Below are 18,050 nucleotides of genomic sequence, written 5' to 3' on the forward strand. Positions count from 1 at the left end.
AACCAGAGACACCTTAAATGATTTTTGTACGTAAAGACACTTTTCAGTACTGGCACATGAAGATGACTAAACAAGAACGCTCATTACAGTAGCTCTTTACAAGTAACCTGGCTCAGAGAGAGCTCCTCTAGCAGTGTGAAAATGTTGGACATCAGGTAGAAGATCTTCTCCAGTTCATTATTGTTCTCCATCGTCTTCTCAAATCTATCCTCACCCAAGAGTCCTAAAAGAACAACATATGAATTTCTACAGGAGACACATTCAGTATCAAAAAGTAACTATATGACAATTAGTTCCGACCGAGCAATCGGATTGGACGAGAGGCATTCAAGAAGTGGTAATAGATGCACTGGATTGTTTATCACTCGGCATCCCAGGTCTTCTAACAATTGTTAATTACACTAGCTGTCGGTTGCAGCGTGGGTGAGATTAGGTCTGTACGGTCTGCAGTACTGAAGAGAGAACAGCTGCCTGCCAAAACCCACATTCACAGCCAGTCACAGAAGCACTTTCAACAAGAAAAAAAATTTAATAATGAATTCCATTTTAAACATTTTGTCTGCCTAATAACTTCAAAGTCATTGTTTTCCTCTCACAGCCGGAGGTCTAGAGAGAGCTGATTGGCCGAGCTCTCTCAGGGGGGAGGGATGAGAGGTACTTGCGCTCCCACATTAATCACGGCTCTCAGCCAATCAGGGGCGTCTGTGAGCTCGCACACGTGGAAGGAGCGGCTAGCGCTTTCCTCTAAATGTGTTACTCCGCCCCTAACGGTGCGTAAGCAAGCAGTTCGAAAAGATGCGGTCGGCTGACGTCACGCGGTTCGGAGGAAACACAGATAGTCTTCGCCCTCCCGACTAAGTGGTAGTAGTAGCCTTAATGTGGGAGCCCCCTAGTGACGAGGAGGAATTGGCCACGACTAAATTAGGGAGAAAATTGAAAAAAAACAAAAACCTTCGAATTCATTCCGAATTGCATTCATGTTGTTTTATTTAAGCCTAAACCAAGCTAGAAAGCTAACTAGCGTCTAACACAATCCCAAATCCCTTTGTATTTCATACTCAAAGGCACTACTTGGACAAGGGATTGTACACCCTACATAGTGCACTAGCTTTCCATGTAACACTATTTGGGATTCAACCCCAGAATCTGGAAGTTAATGGAGCTGATATTCTAAAGCAAAATGTTGTTGTCCCAGCAAGGCGTCGCCACAGCGGAATACCCAGTCCGCACTACAACTTGGCACAGGTTTTACGCCGGATGCCCTTCCTGACATTTTATCCGGGCTTGGGACCGGCACTGCATCCAGTAGCTGGTGGGTTTGGGCACTGGCTGGGAATCAAACCCAGGCCTTCCGCATGGCAGGCGAAACACCTACCACTGAGCCACCAGTGCCCTTATAGTTTATTCTCCTCACCTTTTGGCTTCATACTACCAGTAAGAATTTAAAACTACTTTCACCCCTGATAATTACACTAACTGTCGCTTGCTAACTGCTGGTCGCCAGCTTCACCTGTCGCAGTTAGTTAATTCTGACAGTCGTGGAAGGATATGTGTTGGCAGAGCAAGATAACTGGTTAAATGAACAAACAAATCATAATCTGTCGATAATAAATTGTGTTTGTTGAACTGTTATATAAAAATGATATCACACATGCAGTTGTGCTGGTTGATAGTACGACTGTGATGCCGTTAGCACTCTGGCTGCCTCGCCGCTGTGCCAATAACCAGCATAACTGCACTCCCTTTTGGGTGATATTTTTAATATTAATATCTGGACAATAGATATAGTGGTTTTAAAAGACAATCACTAGTGCAAGATCTCAGTTTCTTGTTCTTACAATTTACTGTAAAAGTGGGGAAAGATTTGTAAAGACCCCCCCCGCCCCAAAGAAAAATACTATTAAATACTCATGCAATCCCGCAGTTGCAGTGTGTCCTGTTTCTACTCTAGCACCTTAAAAGAAACCTCTTAATACAATGATTATCAGACTCACCCTCATGTCATCAGACTCGGTGGGTGTCTCAGAGAGCTCGTCCTCCTCCTGCTTCACTGAGCCCTGCAGTGTGTTCTCCTGGGACGGCGGCTCAAACATCTCACTCTCCAGGTGAACAATGGACTCCATCGTATCCCAATCTTCCTTCTCCGATTCAGTCTGAGACACCTTCAAGTAATTTTGTACACATACAGACTCTTGAGTACTTAACAAACCACTTGTCAGAACACACTGGAACGTTTTGTGGAAAAAAGCTCCACACAAAAATATATGGACACACACACTTTAATTGCAAACCACAGTAAGCTGTAGCGTTATTGGAATTGTGTTAGACTTTAGAATGTGTGATATTACCCATTCATCGATTTTGCACCAAATACCTGTTTTTTTGTTTAGATCCCGGGTCTGAGTGTAATGATGCTAAAATGGCAGGACAAAACTCACTACCTGATGCGATCCTGCAGTTACAGTGTGTCCTGTTTCTACACTAGCAGCCCAATGAAACTGCTTAATGTAATGATTATCAGACTCACCCACATATCCTCAGACTCGGTGTGTGTCTCAGAGAGCTCTTCCTTCTCCTGCTTCACCGAGCCCTGCAGTGTGTTCTCCTGGGACGGCGGCTCAAACATCTCACTCTCCAGCTGAACAATCACCTCCATCGTATCCCAATCTTCCTTCTCAGATTCAGCCTCAGATGCCTTTAAGTATTTTTTTACACATACAGACTCTTGAGTACTTGTCACATCACTTCTCAGAAGAAACTAAAATGTTTTGTGGAAAAAAGGTTCACACAAAAACTGTGAGGACACACACACACACACACACACACACACACACACATACACACACACTAAACAATCAAGCTTCACAACAACATCGAAGAAAGCGTACCGTTTGGGTACTGAAAGTCTCTACTGTAGTGTTTAATATAGAAATTGACTTTATGCCGTAGTAAATTGTAGTATTTACTGTACTATAGTAACAATATGCACAGTAGTAAACTTTAGTATTTACTAGTAAATATTTACTACACTAGGCTTACTAAGGTAAATAAATACACTCTGTAGTAAACTGTACTATTTGCTAAATTAATTGACCTGGCGTGCGATAGCAAATTGTAATATTTACTGTAGTAATTGACTACACACTATATTAAATTGTAGTTTTTACTATAGTATTTGACTATGTACCATCGTATAGCATTTACTATAGTAACTGACATGCCATAGTTTTATTATAGTAATTAACTACATGTGACATTACTACGGTAATTGACCACACACCATAGTAAACTGTAGTATTTACTGTACTAATTGACTACAGACTATATTAGAGTATTTACTAAAGTAACTAACTACATGCCATAGTAAAGTGAAGCATTTACTATAGTAAGTCACATACCACAGTCAACTAGTAGTAGTATTTACTGTAGAAATTGACTAAACACTTTATTAAACTGTAGTATTTACTATAATAATTGATTACATGCCATAATAAACTGCAGTTTAATTACACCGTAGAACTAAATATTAAAGTTCACTATAGCATATAGTTAATTATTAAACTACGACATTGTACAAATTTAATAATTAGTTCTCAGTGTGTTTGTGCAATCACTGTCACAGTTACAGCGTGTTTCTAACACTAACACAACAATATAACTGCTTAATGTACTGATATCAGACTCACCCTCATGTCATCAGACTCTGTGTGGGTCTCAGAAAGCACTTCCTCCTGCTCCTCTACTGAGCCTCGCAGTGTGTTCTCCTGGGACAGTGGTTCAAAAATCTCACTCAACTGCAGAACAATGGACTCTATCACTTCCCAGTCTTCTGCCTGAGAGACACCTTGAATTATTTTTGTGCACACATACCGACACTTTGAACACTTGACACATCATTTCTCAGAACATACTGAAATGTTTTGTGGAAAGAAGCTCCACACAAAGAATTTAAGGACACACAAACACACATACAGTAAAACACAAGAAGCATTTAAGACAAAGACACAATGTAGTATTTACTATAGTAATTGACTACACACTATACTGTAGTATTTACTAAATTAATTGACTATATACCGTAGTAAACTGCAGTTTTTACTACAGTAAGTGACACACTGTAGTATTTACTATAGTAATTGACTACACACCTTAGTAAACTGTAATATATACTATAGTAATTGACTACACACCTTAGTAAACTGTAATATATACTATAGTAATTGACTACACACCTTAGTAAACTGTAATATATACAACAGTAATTGACTACACACCTTAGTAAACTGTAATATATACTATAGTAATTGACTACACACCTTAGTAAACTGTAATATATACTATAGTAATTGACTACACACCTTAGTAAACTGTAATATATACTATAGAAATTGACTACACACCTTAGTAAACTGTAATATATACAACAGTAATTGACTACACACTTTAGTAAACTGTAATATATACAACAGTAATTGACTACACACCTTAGTAAACTGTAATATATACTATAGTAATTGAATACACACCTTAGTAAACTGTAATATATACTATAGTAATTGACTACACACCTTAGTAAACTGTAATATATACTATAGTAATTGACTACACACCTTAGTAAACTGTAATATATACAATGGTAATTGACTACACACCTTAGTAAACTGTAATATATACAATGGTAATTGACTACACACCTTAGTAAACTGTAATATATACTATAGTAATTGACTACACACCTTAGTAAACTGTAATATATACAACGGTAATTGACTACACACCTTAGTAAACTGTAATATATACAACGGTAATTGACTACACACCTTAGTAAACTGTAATATATACAACGGTAATTGACTACACACCTTAGTAAACTGTAATATATACTACAGTAATTGAATACACACCTTAGTAAACTGTAATATATACTACAGTAATTGACTACACACCTTAGTAAACTGTAATATATACTATAGAAATTGACTACACACCTTAGTAAACTGTAATATATACAACAGTTATTGACTACACACCTTAGTAAACTGTAATATATACAACAGTAATTGACTACACACCTTAGTAAACTGTAATATATACTATAGTAATTGACTACACACCTTAGTAAACTGTAATATATACTATAGTAATTGACTACACACCTTAGTAAACTGTAATATATACTAGAGAAATTGACTACACACCTTAGTAAACTGTAATATATACAACAGTAATTGACTACACACCTTAGTAAACTGTAATATATACTATAGTAATTGAATACACACCTTAGTAAACTGTAATATATACTATAGTAATTGACTACACACCTTAGTAAACTGTAATATATACAACAGTAATTGACTACACACCTTAGTAAACTGTAATATATACTATAGTAATTGACTACACACCTTAGTAAACTGTAATATATACTATAGTAATTGACTACACACCTTAGTAAACTGTAATATATACAACGGTAATTGACTACACACCTTAGTAAACTGTAATATATACTATGGTAATTGAATACACACCTTAGTAAACTGTAATATATACTATAGAAATTGACTACACACCTTAGTAAACTGTAATATATACTATAGTAATTGACTACACACCTTAGTAAACTGTAATATATACTATAGTAATTGACTACACACCTTAGTAAACTGTAATATACTGTATACTACAGTAATTGACTACACACCTTAGTAAACTGTAATATATCCTATAGAAATTGACTACACACCTTAGTAAACTGTGATATATACTATAGTAATTGAATAAACACCTTAGTAAACTGTGATATATACTATAGTAATTGACTACACACCTTAGTAAACTGTAATATATACTATAGAAATTGACTACACACCTTAGTAAACTGTGATATATACTATAGTAATTGACTACACACCTTAGTAAACTGTAATACTGTATATACTATAGAAATTGACTACACACCTTAGTAAACCGTAATATATACTATAGTAATTGACTACACACCTTAGTGAACCGTGATATATACTATAGTAATTGACTACACACCTTAGTAAACCGTAAAATATACTATAGTAATTGACCACACACCTTAGTAAACTGTAATATATACTATAGAAATTGACTACACACCTTAGTAGACCGTAATATATACTATAGTAATTGACTACACACCCTAGTAGATCGTAATATATACTATAGTAATTGACTACACACCTTAGTAAACTGTAATATATACTATAGAAATTGACTACACACCTTAGTAAACCGTAATATATACTATAGTAATTGACTACTCACCTTAGTGAACCGTGATATATACTATAGTAATTGACTACACACCTTAGTAAACCGTAAAATATACTATAGTAATTGACTACACACCTAAGTAGACCGTAATATATACTATAGTAATTGACTACACACCTTAGTAGACCGTAATATATACTATAGTAATTGACTACACACCCTAGTAGATCGTAATATATACTATAGTAATTGACTACACACCTTAGTAAACTGTAATATATACTATAGTAATTGAATACACACTGTATTGTTTAATATAGCAGTTGACTATATCGTAAAAATCTGTAGTATTTACCATAGTAACTAAATACACAGTGTAGTATTTACTATAGTAATTAACTACATAATGTAGTAAACTGTATTTTTTAGTAATTAAATACATACAGTACTGTAGTATTAACAATAATAATTGAATAAACACTGTAGTATGTACTATAGTAATTGACTGTATGCCATAGTAAACTGTAGTTTTTACTACAGTAATTATTGTGTTACTTACACTATTATGATCTACTGTCATAATAAACTGTAGTATTGTAGTATTCAATATAGTAATTAACTACATGTCATAGTAAACTGTTAGTATTTACCATAGTAACTGAATACACACTGTAGTATTTACTATAATAACTAACACCATAATGTAGTAAACTTTAGAATCTAATAGTAATTAAATATATACTGTAGTATTTTTTGTAGTAATTTACTATATGTCATAGTAAACTATAGAATTTACTATAGTAACTGAATAAACACTGTAGTATACAGTAGTATTTAGTACAGTAACTGACCACACACCATAGTAAACTGTAGTATTTACTACAATAATCGACTGTGCTCTTTAGTAAACTAGTATTTGCTACAGCAATCTGTATGTGTACAATGCCTATGTGTGCCGTAATTGTTATTCTATTAGACTTCAGTTGGTCCAGTTGATCCTGTAATGACAAGACAACATTTTTAACCTCATGTAATCCCCCGCAGGTGCAGTGTGTCCTGTTTCTACACTAGCACCTTAATGAAACTGGGTAATGTAATGATAGGTTCACAATTATGGAACACATTACCATTAGAAATGAAATCACAAACAGCACTCGGTGAGTTCTCCACAAAGCTGAAACAATGGCTAAAACCGCAACAGCAATGTGAGCATTGAGCAGCTTGGGTTGGATCTCTGGATTCACACTGGCAAAGTTTGTGTTTTCTCACTGTGTCCTGGATGTCATAGACTTTGTATTTGTGCCTTGGTATGGAGTTGTGCATGTCCGTGGTTGTGTCAGTGTTTCTTTTGTTTTGTTTTTAATATATATTCTTTTCTCTGATGTTTGTTTTGTTTCGATGTAAAAGCCTAACATGGGACGGGGGCCAGTGGCGGTTGGTGCAAAAAATATTTTTGGGGCGCAAACTAAATTTAAATTAAACTTTTAATAATCGCCTGTAAATAGCCATAAAAAGTGCTGGAAAAGCAGAGAGTGTAATCTCGGGCGCGATCACTTGACTGCTGCTTAATTAGAAGATCTGGTCCAACTCTTCAACTTTTTTCATCCGATCGCCTTGTGAAGGGGTTTTTTAACAAAGAAATTACAGAATTTTCTCTCATATTTAGCTGCTTTCACATCAATCACTATTTAATACATTAACTAACAATCCGCTGAGCATTAATTAGACTCGTTGAGAATGGTCCAATCACATGAGCCCAAATATTTCAAAACAATATTGATTCACTAAGAACAAAAGTGGGAGGGTTCAGGGCGCACAGTGCTCCTCCCCAAGGATGATTTTAAAAAATCCAATTTGAGTTCAGACCCAAATCACATGCTTTTCAAAAATTAACGTGCCTACATAGACACTCGTTTGTCCAGCGCCCCGTGTACACAAACACAAATGAATGTAATACAGTTTAGCTTTTTTTTTTATTGTAAATAAATTATATTAAGAAATACAGCGAAATATTGTGACTAAATGGATTTATTTCATTATAAAAATAAATAATTATTATGTTAAATAATTACATGTTAAAAAAGCATTCTTCTCTGCCTAACTTTAAGGGGGCGGCGCCACAGCGCCCCATATTGACTGGCCGCTATTGACTGGGGCTGCAAATTAGCCCTGTGCTATACGCCTCATGCACGTGGCATCAGTTGCCTGTGCGCAGCAATACTTAGTTACTTTACTTACCCTCATTTCATCAGACTCGGGGTGTGTTTCAGAAAGCTCTTTCTCTTGTTCCTCCACGGAGCCTTGCAGTGTGTTCTCCTGGGACTTAAACATCTCACTCAACATCTGAACAATGGACTCCACCGGATCCCAATCCTCCTTCTCAGATTCATTCTGAGACACCTTTATGTATTTTTGTACACACAGACACTTTTAAACACTAGACACATCACTTGTCACACAAAGAATATAAGGGCACACACACACACACACGCACCACCAGCAACATCAAAGAAAACGTACCTTCCGGGTCATGACAGCCTCTGAATCACACAGCTGTAACACAAACATAGAACACAAGCGGTTTAAACTTCAGTACTTATGTTTAAATCTACTTATCATCTGTAATACAGTGTATGATAGAGGAACAATCAGAGTTCATCACCAAATTCTGAGGAAACTTCATGCGTAAGGTTTTCTCATTTCCTCCCTATGAAGTATTAAAGCCTGTCGTCTGAACAGGTGAATGTTTGATATTTTTACAGACATATGAGCATTGTGTCTAAACTCGAGGTGCAGGATGACACTAAACCACCATGTCACCCCTACAGCACCTGCTATTTCCTTTAGTTTAGTCAACTGTTATATATTTTTTTACGTTTTTCAACTATAATATACTTTTTAAGGTGAGTCAGCTATTGCAGTATATTAGTTTTGTCGATTTTTATATTTTAATAGTTGACTAAACTAAACTGTAGAGCCTGGTTAGCACTTGGAAATAGCAGATGCTGTGGGGTTGATATAGTGACTTAGTGGTTAGTACTGTTGTCGCGCACCTTGAGGGCCAGGAGGTTTAAACCTTGTTCCTGCCTGTGTTGACCGGATAAGTCGTGTGCATAATTTAAATATGCTTATTTCTATTTCAATTTTAGATCATGTAAACATCTTTTTTTTAATGCTTTTTTTTGTTTAATTGTTGACATTTTTTGTGATCACTGGATATATGTGTAAGTGTGTGATTGTGGTTTGGGGAGTACCTCAGGGGCGGTGCTGTCAGTGTGTGCAGTAACTCTGACTCTATACACATCCAACACCGAGCTCGGATCCAGTGAGGAAACATCTGTGAACAACATCAATACATTAAAATAAAAGTAATAATAATTAAAAAATAAATAAATAAATAAATAAATAATAATATATATATATATATATATATATATATATATATATATATATATATATATATATATAATATGATGCATATTAGATTAATATAATATATCATATATATCAATATATAACATATAGCAATAAAATTAGTATTAAAGTATTGATACAAGTTTTTCTTTTCTTATTACAAGTGATTTTTTTTCCCTTTTTCTGTGTGTATATTATTTACAGTATATAACAGTATTAGATGATATATGCTTATAACAGCGAGAGAGAGACCTTCAGTGGTGACTGTGTGCTCAGGTCCTGTCTCTCCGTCTCCGCGGCTCCTCCGTATATAATAAAGTCCCGCCGCGGTGACTGCAGCTCCGGCCGCGTACAGCAGGGGGCGCGGCATAAACTCCAACCCGTCAATAACTAACTTCAGGAACAAGTTCATCACTGCAGCGCCGAAACCCGACCAGCCCGGCTGTAAATGAATAATAACCAGGTGTTTGTTTTAGGAAACACTGTGATTTTTCTGCTCTGCGGCTTCAACGGTCACTTTGACGTCAATGACGTCATAAAAAAAAGCCCGCGCGCTCACGTGACCCTGACCCTCGTCCATGACGCACAGAGACCATGATGATGAACTAATGCCGCTCCTTTAACACGTTCATTTACTGGGTTTATTTAATTACTGTCCGGTTTATCAACTAAATTTAACCTTAATTGAGTTAATATTAATAAATCCGTCCTGATTATATATATATATAGGATTTTAATGGTTTGTTTAATATCTGTTCAAAATTTATAATTTAAATACTTTTTATCATTTTAGTACAATTCTCTATTTGAAGCTAAAACACAGCTCGTTTACTTGAGATTTGTTTTAGATGTTAAAAAAAGTGTTAAAAACATGACGTGGTTTGACCACTAGATGTCACTATAACATAGAGCTCTAGGGATTTCTCTCTCTAGGGATAAAAGTTTTTGGCCAAACCTGTTAATTATTGAATTCAAGATTTTTCAATTAGGCCCCTTTTTCCCAATGAAATCACTTTTGGACACCTTCATGCACTCTTACACTTACATATTTATATTTTCATTCTGGATCATTGCACAAGACACTTTAAAAAGACACTTTTTATGCATATTTGCACAACCCCAGTCATGTTTACTTCCTTTTTCTTAAACACACTAAATTTCTATATTTTACACAAAATTTCTATTTAAAAAAAATATATTTTGCTATATTGTACATAATGTCCTTATTTGTACAGAATATTTTATTTTTATCCTTGTTAAATTTAATTTCTATTGTATTTCTTTTTATTCATATATATTTCTTTATTTTTTGAGGTCACTTGCGGTCATATAAACATTTCACTGCATATCTAACTGTGTATGACTGTGTATGTGACATGTGTATCTTGGACAATGCTATGCTTTTTATTAACTTTGTGGCAACAGTTTAAGAAAGGCCCTTTTCTATTCCGACATGACTGTGTCCCAGCGCACAAAGCAAGGACTATAAAGAAAGTTTGTTAGAAATAAATAAATAATTAATTAATTAAAAATGTTGTCTCAGTGTTTTTAGATATTTGTGTCAGATGTTACTCTGGTATACTGAAGTATAGTTACAAACATTTCATAAGTGTCAAAGGCTTTTATTGACAATTACATCAAGATTATGCAAAGTCAATATTTGCTGTGTTGATCCTTCTTTTTCAAGACTTCTGCAATTCACCCTGGCAAGCTGTCAATCAACTTCTGAGCCACATCCTGATTGATGGAAGCCCATTCTTGCATAATCAATGGTTGGTGTTCATCAGAATTTGTTTTTTTGTTGTTGTTGTTTGTTTGATTTCTGTTCACCTGCCTGTTGAGGATTGACCACACGAGAAATTGCTCTTAAAGGATGTTTTTGAACCATTCTTGTTGAGTTCTTAGGCAAAATTGTCTCCCTTGGCTGAGAAGTGACACTAGACACGAGTGGTCTCATGATTCTTAAGTCAATAACTTCACAACCTAACTGAACAATTAAATGTATTAATTAAATGTAACCTGTTTTTCATAGCATTAGTTTTTTTCACTTAAAAACAAAGTGCAGAATTTAAACAATACAAAAATGTATAATAAAAAAATAAATAAACAAAGAGCTACATTTTACTGAGCAGCACGTATCCACCATAATTACTATTTCGAAACAAATTTAGAAAATAATTTTCTCTTACCACACGAGATGCCGGTGTGTGAATAGTTTATTTTCTTATAATCCACTTGTAGGATTATATAACACCTCCCCTAACACCTCCAAAGTCTTGAGTGTCTGTTGAGCAATTGTTAGCTAATTTTTATTTGGATAATTTTCTTCAACTTTTCTGTCAAAAAAGACAGATGAAGTTTCCCAGCGCATCCAGAGAAGTATCTAAGTACTGTTTAACTGGCTTGTCCAGTGACTCCCAGGAATAGGCGGGTAACAACCGAGTATAGTTTGGTGACGACTGGAGAGTCGGTGACAGCACGGAAAGACGGCACCTGGGGCAGGAAGCGGTAGAAGCCCAACCTGCAACTTCTGTAAGGAAATACCCAAATAAGCTACACGGAGAAATACCCCCGGGGTGCCCGAGAGGTAGGGAGTGAGCACACTAATAGGATGGACCTATAAAAATCCATCAGGGCCGGATGAAATGCCTGGTACAGGAGATTACAGCACAGCGCACAGAATCGACGCCTAAACCTCCAAGTGCCAAACACTCCGGGTCCAAGCAGAGTAGTCCCACATATCAATTGGCCTCCAGCAAAGCAGCACAAGCTGTGGCACCAGTTTGATGAGGATACATCTAAAATCATCAATGTAACTGCAAAGGGTAATGTTTTAATTGTCTGAGTATTGTTGGGCCAACCTGTTTTTATTAAAAAAAAAAAAAAACTTTAACAAACTATATATATATATATATATAGTATATATATATATATATATATATATATATATATATATATAGTATATATATATAAGATAACTTACCTTTTGAGTAGATGAAAAGTTGGGCTAAGTCAACGATTTTCAAAAATTGAGTAAACCTAAAAAAGCTACTAAACTTTTTTTACATTGAGGCAGCCTGTTTTTTTTTCTCACAGTGTTTGCATGTTTATGAAATAATACCAGAAACCCTGGATAATAAAAGAGTTCAAACCTCTCCTCAACACTCTTTATTTCTGGTGACAGAGACCTTTAACCTGAAGATGGAAGGGTACGGTGGTTTAGAAGAGGAAGATTGAGCAGCACTAACACCCACCCACCATGTGTGTGACAGGGCAGTTCAGCAGGTCACTAGGTATAAGACCAGTAATGATGTCAGTGCTTAAAACACACCCAAATGTCCCTGGATTGGTCTGTGACCCTAGAAAGAAGAACAAATTACCACAGGTAGGGAGTCAGGCATTTTATCACCACACAGACAGTTTCTTTGGAAGTCTTGGCACACTTATATACACACACACATATACTGAAAGAGAATATCCAGGTGTTTAACCTGCTCATGAATTATCTGGGCTTCACAGCACTGAATATTCCTCTGTTCCAAAATCTATCCCATTGGCCTGTGAAAAAAAATAATCCATAAAATTATTATGTGAATATTTCTTTCTTGATGTGAATATAAGAGTGTGTTTGAGCTTCTGCGTTTACTTTTCTTTTGCACTGTGTGAGCCTTTTCTCCACACCTTTGTGCTCCATCTTGAGGGAACCTTGTTCCTGCTGCTCTTATTCTTTCTAAGAAAACACAGCCACGGAGAGAAGAGACTCAGAATTTAGTGTAAATAGTCTTCCTAACTTCAGTCTATCTTAAATGTCCATTAAATATTACGGAAGCGGTGCTTTTCTACAGCAACAGTAGATCAGCAGAGGCCTTTCTTTCCAAATGATCTCTCAAACAAAACAAAACTTTAGACTTGCACATTATTAAGTAGCTTTCCAAATAAAGTATCCTCACTGATCTAATTGTGAGCATTACCCTCAATAATCTATCACTGCGCTGTTTTTATGAAACTTGGAGACTGTCCTGTGCTCCGAGACTCATTTCAGTGTTTGACCTTGTGCTTATTATTTCTAGCTCTTTGACTTATCACACTTCCTGGATATGAGTTTTATATTGATTAAAATTGTAAAGATGTATGGAATTACTGCTACTGTATTATAATAAAAATGTCAAACACACAATATCGTTACCTTTAACCTATAACCAGAGACACTAAAGACACTGAAACAGATACAGACCCCGATTTGTTAACCAAAAACCGTGTAGCTTTGTTCATCTTAAGTGTACATTTAAATAGATATTATATCTAGAAAAAAACTGGTAGTGATACTGATTGTAGTTTGGGGATTACCTCAGGGGCGGTGCTGTCAGTGTGTGTGACTCTGACTCTATCCACATCAGACACCGAGCTCGGATCCAATGAGGAAACTTCTGAGGACGCTTTCTGCTCCCAGTCTGAATACAACAACAAATACAGAAAATAATCACATAAACCTGCATGGAACAAATATATGATATTTACACACACCGCCTGGCCGAATAAGACGTCGCCATCTAAGGAGATTCACATACTGGAATCGGGATAAGAACCCTTCAACACATTAGCTGTGCCATTGTTTAGGCAATGTCACAGCATTTATTTCCGTCCAGTCACATTCATTCTGTATTGATGATGGGAGAGTCTGATCGCTGGGTAAAGTCTCCTTCAGCAACTCCTAAAGATTATCAAAGGGGGTTAAGGTCTGGACTCTGTGGTGGCCAATTCATGTGAGCAAATGGCGTCTTATGCTCCCTAAACCGCTCTTTTACAATTTGAAGCTGATGAATCCTGACATCGTCTTTTTGGAATATACATGTAGCTGAGCCAGTAGGGAAGAAAAACAAGCTATTGATGGAAAAACCCTACATTCAAGTCCTCAGCTGACTTTATTTTTTGGGCAGATTAACAGTCGAGACCTGACCAACAGAAGCCTGACCCCAGATCAAGTGTACAGTAGACATGATGGATCCACCTCTGAAACTCTGGACTCATCAGACCACATTAGGTTAGGCTAGGTTAGGTTGGGTTTATTACTGTCATTTACCATGTTAAACATAAAAGAACGGAATTTGTTCAACATTTCAGAAGAATCTCAGGACTACTACTACTATTACTACTACATGATCTTTTCCAGTGATCCATAGACTGTTCTTTATGATTTATAGAAATAGGAAGCTTTTTTTTAATTTGTTTTATTTTTATTAGTTTCACTGGTAAGTGGTTTTCTTAAGGCTATACAGCTGTTTAGTGCCAATCATTTAATTTCTCTTCACGTTGTGTGCTAATGCTCTTATTTTTCAATATTAAACATTAATCATGAGTTCCCTTAAAAAAAAACAAATACAATTTGATTTCATGAAGGCCATCCCAGAAAAGCAAGACCAAGAAATATATATATATATATATATATATATATATATATATATATATATATATATATACTCAGCAAAAAAAGAAACGTCCCTTTTTCAGGACTGTGTATTTCAACAATAATGTTGTAAAAATCCAAATAACTTTACAGATCTTCATTGTAAAGGGTTTACACAATGTTTTCCATGCATGTTCAATTAACCATAATCAATTAATTAACATGCACCTGTGGAATGGTCGTTAAGACCTTAACAGCTTACAGAAAGTAGGCATTTAAGGTCACAGTTCTAAAAACGCAGGACACTAAAGAGACTTGTCTATCAGCTGTGAAAAACACCCAAAGAAAGATGCCCAGGGTCCCTGCTCATCTGCGTGAACGTGCATTAGGCATGCTGCAGGGAGGCATGAGGACCGCTGATGTGGCTAGGGCGATTATAAATTATAAACTTTATAAATTACATCATGTATTTATAAACATACTGAATAAACATTATAAACATATTAAATATGAAAGAAAAACATAGTATGTAAACAATAACTATATATATATATATATATATATATATATATATATATATATATATATATATTCTTTTTTTTGCTATATATATATATATATATATATATATATATATATATATAACAATAACTATATATACAATAACTATATATATATATATATATATAGCAAAAAATATATATATATATAAATAACAATAACTATATATATATATATATATAGTTATTGTTTACCTACTATGTTTTTTTTCATATTTTATATGTTTATAATGTTTATTCAGTATGTTTATAAATACATGATGTAATTTATAATGTAATTAATCTTCAATAATTGGTTTGGCAACAATATAAATTTTTTTTTAACATTCATGCCTATAAATCCATTGTGAACTGAACAGACAGACAGACAGACACATGGTGACACTGACCTTTTCCATCTTTGCGTTTCTTATTAAAATAATAAAGTGCTGCCGTGGCGACTGCAGCTCCACCAGCGGACAGCAGGGGGCGCTCCATCACTTGAAAATATAACCTACATAAACAGCAACTCATCTGTGAGACGATACGTTCTACTGCACTAAACACTCGGACCGGCCTTGTTTTCTCTCCTCTTGGTGTATAACCGCGTTTGGCGTCAACTATGTTACTCTACCGCCACCTGCTGGTCCGCGCCGTTATCAGTCACTTACTACTGAATGACGTCACAAAACAGAACGCGCGTTCACGTGACGCTGACGCTCGTCTATGACGCACGAGACCATGCTCTAATGATGAACTTTTATCTATTACTATTTTAACTCAATTTTCTGAATGTAATCAGATTAATTAGAGTATTCATTTTATTTCTTTAGAGTCTTAAAGCGTGGTGTGTTCTTCATCACTGATTAACTTGAGAGGTGTTTTGGAATTTGGTAGAAAAGTTTGAAACATGACAGCTTTTGACCACTAGATGTCACTGTAACATAGAATTCATTAGAGGGAATTTCCTTCAAGCTGATTTTTTTTAAAGGACCTCTCATCTAAGTACAAGCATCTTCACACACATAAAAAAAAGAATGATTGAACTGCTTGTTAATTAGTTCTGTAGAAATTTTCAACAATTAATTCTAATACTGCAATAATATCCAAGCTATTTTTTTTTATTATTATTAAGGAATATAGCAGGGAATGTAAACACAATGCCGCCTCTACCCGACTACCATAAATATTATTTTTAGATGAGTACTGTTAATGTACCAGAGAATCTGTGTGAAAGGCCCACAGGATACCCCAGAGCTGAAGACAAACAAAACAAAACTCCTACTGGCCCCAACATACACCCAAGCTCCCCGTGATCTACAGTACCTTGTGACTCTGTCATCAGACACTCAGAAGAACAAGTCACCCAGTTTATCCCACATTTACTTCCAATCAAGAGGTCGCCACAGCAGTCCATCTGATCAGCACACAACTTGGCACAGGTTTTACCCCAGATGCCCTTCCTGGTACAACCCTCCCAACAGCGGGGCTCGAACCCCAGTGCTCAGATTCCAGAGCAACCTAGAGCCTTGGCTGTCTAAGTCAGCACTCCCCAGTTAGAGATTATTAATAATATTTTATTAATTATATGTTTTAAGTCTTGGTACAGTATATGTCCACACATGAAAGCGAAAATACAGGTGTTTGTTAATCATGCACCTTGTTAACAGGATCAAATATCCCTCAGTTCCAAAATGTATCCCATGAGCTTATGGGGAAAAATAGCAAACAAAAAACAGATTTTATAAAATTGTATTAAATGTAAATGTACATTTACAGCATTTTGCAGACGCCTTCATCCAGAGTGACTTACATAAGTGTTTTGAAGTTTCCATCAATAAATATATCCTTACATTGGTTCATTAGGTTACCAACTAAACATACGATCAGTCAGACACTGTAGGGAAGGATTATTATTATTATTATTATTATTAGTCAAAACAAATACCTAAGAAACATCTTTATCTTTAGACGTTTAAAGATTGCCAGTGATTCAGCTGGATGGACATAAAGAGGAAGGTAAGGTCATTCCACCACCTTGGTGTCAGGACAGAAAACAGTGTAGATGTATGACTTCCTCGATCCCTGAGAGATGGCGGGACCAGACGAGGAGTGCTGGAGGATCAGAGGGGTTTAGAGCTGAGAGGTAAGTGGGTGCTGGGCCATTTTTAGCTTTAAAGGCAAGACACAACAAGAGCGTGTAAGTTTAGCAATGTGAGGGGGAAAGAACTGTTGATTGTCCAGCCAGCGTTACCCCAAGCTTGTAGGCAGTAAGTGAGGGACTAATTGTCCAGAGAGATCAGGAGATCCTGAAAGGGGGATGAATCACCTGAAATAAACAGCATGTCAGTCTGAGATAAGACTAAGAAAAGTATATTTGAATATATGTTTCTCAATACGGATATGTGAAGGTGTTTGTGAGGTCCTGTATTTACTTTTCAATT

At 35.7% G+C, this 18,050-nt stretch overlaps 1 protein-coding gene across 1 annotated transcript; it reads right to left on the minus strand.

Moving 5' to 3' along the window:
* Positions 1-98: 98 nt before the first annotated feature.
* Positions 99-8,932, minus strand: LOC128514049 (uncharacterized). The gene is made up of 7 exons (XM_053487694.1): positions 8,912-8,932; positions 8,770-8,802; positions 8,488-8,649; positions 3,687-3,833; positions 2,528-2,695; positions 1,995-2,162; positions 99-223 (listed from the first exon to the last, which is right to left on the minus strand). Exons 1-7 carry the CDS (start codon positions 8,930-8,932, stop codon positions 152-154), a joined length of 771 nt encoding a protein of 256 aa, XP_053343669.1. The 3' UTR covers positions 99-151.
* Positions 8,933-18,050: the final 9,118 nt, after the last annotated feature.

The sequence above is a fragment of the Clarias gariepinus genome, chromosome 2, assembly GCF_024256425.1.
Source record: "Clarias gariepinus isolate MV-2021 ecotype Netherlands chromosome 2, CGAR_prim_01v2, whole genome shotgun sequence".
In the NCBI taxonomy this organism is placed as follows: domain Eukaryota; kingdom Metazoa; phylum Chordata; class Actinopteri; order Siluriformes; family Clariidae; genus Clarias; species Clarias gariepinus.

Coding starts and splice junctions, on each gene's coding strand:
- LOC128514049 (XM_053487694.1), bottom strand. CDS start 8,932: ATGAAGTTTCCTCAGAATTTG. Junction 8,650..8,769: donor AGGCTGTCATGACCCGGAAG/GTACGTTTTCTT, acceptor AAATACATAAAG/GTGTCTCAGAATGAATCTGA. Junction 2,163..2,527: donor CCGAGTCTGAGGATATGTGG/GTGAGTCTGATA, acceptor AATTACTTGAAG/GTGTCTCAGACTGAATCGGA.